This window comes from Diaphorina citri, unplaced genomic scaffold (genome assembly GCF_000475195.1).
Source record: "Diaphorina citri unplaced genomic scaffold, Diaci psyllid genome assembly version 1.1 scaffold1931, whole genome shotgun sequence".
Lineage (NCBI taxonomy): Eukaryota > Metazoa > Arthropoda > Insecta > Hemiptera > Psyllidae > Diaphorina > Diaphorina citri.
Window position 1 is genome coordinate 72,966 of NW_007379357.1, and position 2,665 is coordinate 75,630.

At 42.4% G+C, this 2,665-nt stretch overlaps 1 protein-coding gene across 1 annotated transcript in view; it reads right to left on the reverse strand.

The window, feature by feature from the left end:
- LOC103517691 (glucose-induced degradation protein 4 homolog) overlaps positions 1 to 2,646 on the reverse strand; it is a gene marked incomplete at its 5' end in the record, with an annotated part of 11,324 nt that extends 8,678 nt beyond the window's left edge. Inside the window, one exon of the mRNA XM_008482736.2 lies at positions 2,528 to 2,646. Within this exon, the coding sequence (XP_008480958.1) occupies positions 2,528 to 2,646 (119 nt within the window). The remainder of the gene's footprint in view (positions 1 to 2,527) is intronic.
- Between the last annotated feature and the right edge of the window lie 19 nt (positions 2,647 to 2,665).

Genomic DNA, 2,665 nt, shown 5'->3' on the forward strand with positions numbered 1-2,665 from the left:
CTCTCTCTTTGTTAGTTATTAAATAACTACTCGACGGGTTCAGACCCAACGGTCTACTGTGTCGTATGATTGAGTAGTTATTTACTTCCATTAATACGCATATTTGATTATATAGATGTCCACACTGCGCGGTCTTTTTGTGACTGTTGCCGAGTCCCATATCATCTAAGAGTTAGTAAAAGGTTGTTCCAAAGACACCCAGGTAGAAAGGATTTGAAGACCTAAAGCAAAAGGCTCTTTTCAGGTTTTTTGGTGGTAACTTTTTTTTTTTCCGTGGTCTGGAAACACAGGTCAAAAAAACTCCAGTATTGAAAAAAATAAAATTAGCTATTTGCCAAAGACAATTTTCTTTGCTCGGTCTCGTGGTTTAACACTAGGCTTATGTGGACTCTGGGCAAAAGGTTTATATCAAATCAACTATACAAAAAAAAAAAAAAAAAAGAGAAGTTCTATACAAGAAAATTTCCCCAACTTGGCGGCGCCCAAAACGTCTTCCGTACCGGAACGGACCCGTGAAATAGAGGAACCAAAATTGCCACGGAAGGAACAATAAACCCGTCCGCCCTTCGCAGATCGTAGAGACAAGTGAGTCGGGAGCAGTGGGGAGGTCGGGGGAGTAGTTGCCGAGTGTGGGTCTCCAGACGTCGTACACACCGCAAGGTCAACCCAGACATGCGGCAACCCAAGATGTGTTGACACACACGTATTGACCGGGACAGGCATGAAGAGGTCGGTACACAGGACCGAGAGCCCAGGTTCGGCTACCTCGAACCTGTGGCCGGTATGAAGACAAAGAATAACTATTAACCCTTTCCCATTCTTTATATGCTTACCTGCTTTCATAAGAAGGGTCTTGGACAGTTCGAACGTGAAATGGGCGCTCGCCTCCGAGGGTTGATTCGGGATGCACGGGTAGTTGCGCTTCTTGAATCGGGACGACTCCTTGCGCAAATTCGTCGACGTTTGATTGGTCGAGGCGGGGTGGGCGTGGTTTAGCGTGTGCGGGTTAGAGGCGTAGGAGGTGGAGGGCATGGCTGAGGCTGCCAGGGAGGGGGGAGGGTTGAGACACATCGAGGCCAGCGAGGCATCCAAACCGTCCCCGACACCGACCGGGTTCGAACCCAGACCTGTGGAATGAGAGGCGAGGAACTTGTTTGGAGAAAAACTTAATGGAAACAATAAAATCATTCCCCCCTTTTTAAATTTATAAATGGAAATGTAACTGTTTAAATTTAAATCTTATCGTCCCAAGAGCGAAGAGAAAAGGAAGAACCATATCTGTTGTCAACAGCAAAATCAACAATAGATCGACTTATTGATGTCAGCAGTTCTGGGAACTCTTGGATTTGAAACACCCAGTGCACACTCTTCCCTGTTTAGGATAAAATCCGCCCCAGACGGGAATCGAACCCGCGACCTACAATTCAAGGCAGACGCACTACCTTCCAAGCTACATATTTATGTAGGCTGGCATACTCGGTAATTAACTGATTAAATAAGAACTTTGATTGGGATTATTTTGTTCAGGAATAATGTTCGTTCTTGAAACGCGACTGGTTTTCTCCTATACTGTCTTCTTTCCCTCTTTGATATCGGAACGATCAGACCTTAGCAGTTACAGGTTCCTCTGTCAAACCTTTTTTTTTTTTAACAAGATACTTTGTTTTATTCATATAACATACAACATAACAGAAAACAAGCAACAAACAAAAGATAGGTACGTAATTGAAATAAATATTTTGCCAAAATACAATACTGCTGCCGCCCATCAACTGTGTCTTGTTTATGCATTCGTAGTTATAAAAAAAACCCAATGGAATTATATCATTTATTTGACCACATAACATGGGCTGCATCAGGTGAACGTAGGCAAAGTATATCTCACCTGACTATGTAAATTAACCAGGGTTTTGTATGACGGGGGAATAATGTCCTCATCTAAGTATATCTCACCTGACTATGTAAATTAACCAGGGTTTTGTATGACGGGGGAATAATGTCCTCATCTACTCGTTGTTGTCGTCTCATATTTTGCTTGACATGGGCAGGGATCTTCTGATTAATTGTACTCAAATACTGATAAAGGATGTCATTGGTTGTGATGTATTGGTCCACTATTTGTAGAGACTGGAATATAATAAGGGACGATAAAGTAAATGGATCACTGAAGCAACGTTGTGCGTGGTTGGTATCTGAATAGGGATTGGGACATATTTTCTGGTTGATGGTACTCAAATACTCATAGAGGATGTCATTGGTTGTGATGTATTGGTCCACTATTTGTAGAGACTGGAATATAAAAACGGACAAAAATGTAAATGGATCACTGAAGTTAAGCAAAGTTGTGCGTGGTTGGTGTCAGAGTCTTGATTTCGGCCAGTGATGATGTGGGAGTCTGGTGAATTATAATTCAGTCTTGTACTAACTTTCAACACGAAATGTTCTCTTTCTTATTTTTCGTAAACTAAAACATGGTGTCAGGTGTGGGGTACTCTTCTGTCAAGCCTTTGATTTTCAGATAGCCACAACCACTTCTATCTCATAGCTGTTTCCTTTGGATTTTTGGTGTCCCTGAAACCTGGATCCATTGTACAAGAGTGTTCCTGTTACTCCTGGCTGTTTCGAGTTGGCTGGTAATGGCGGTACGACTTGAAACTGTTAAAAT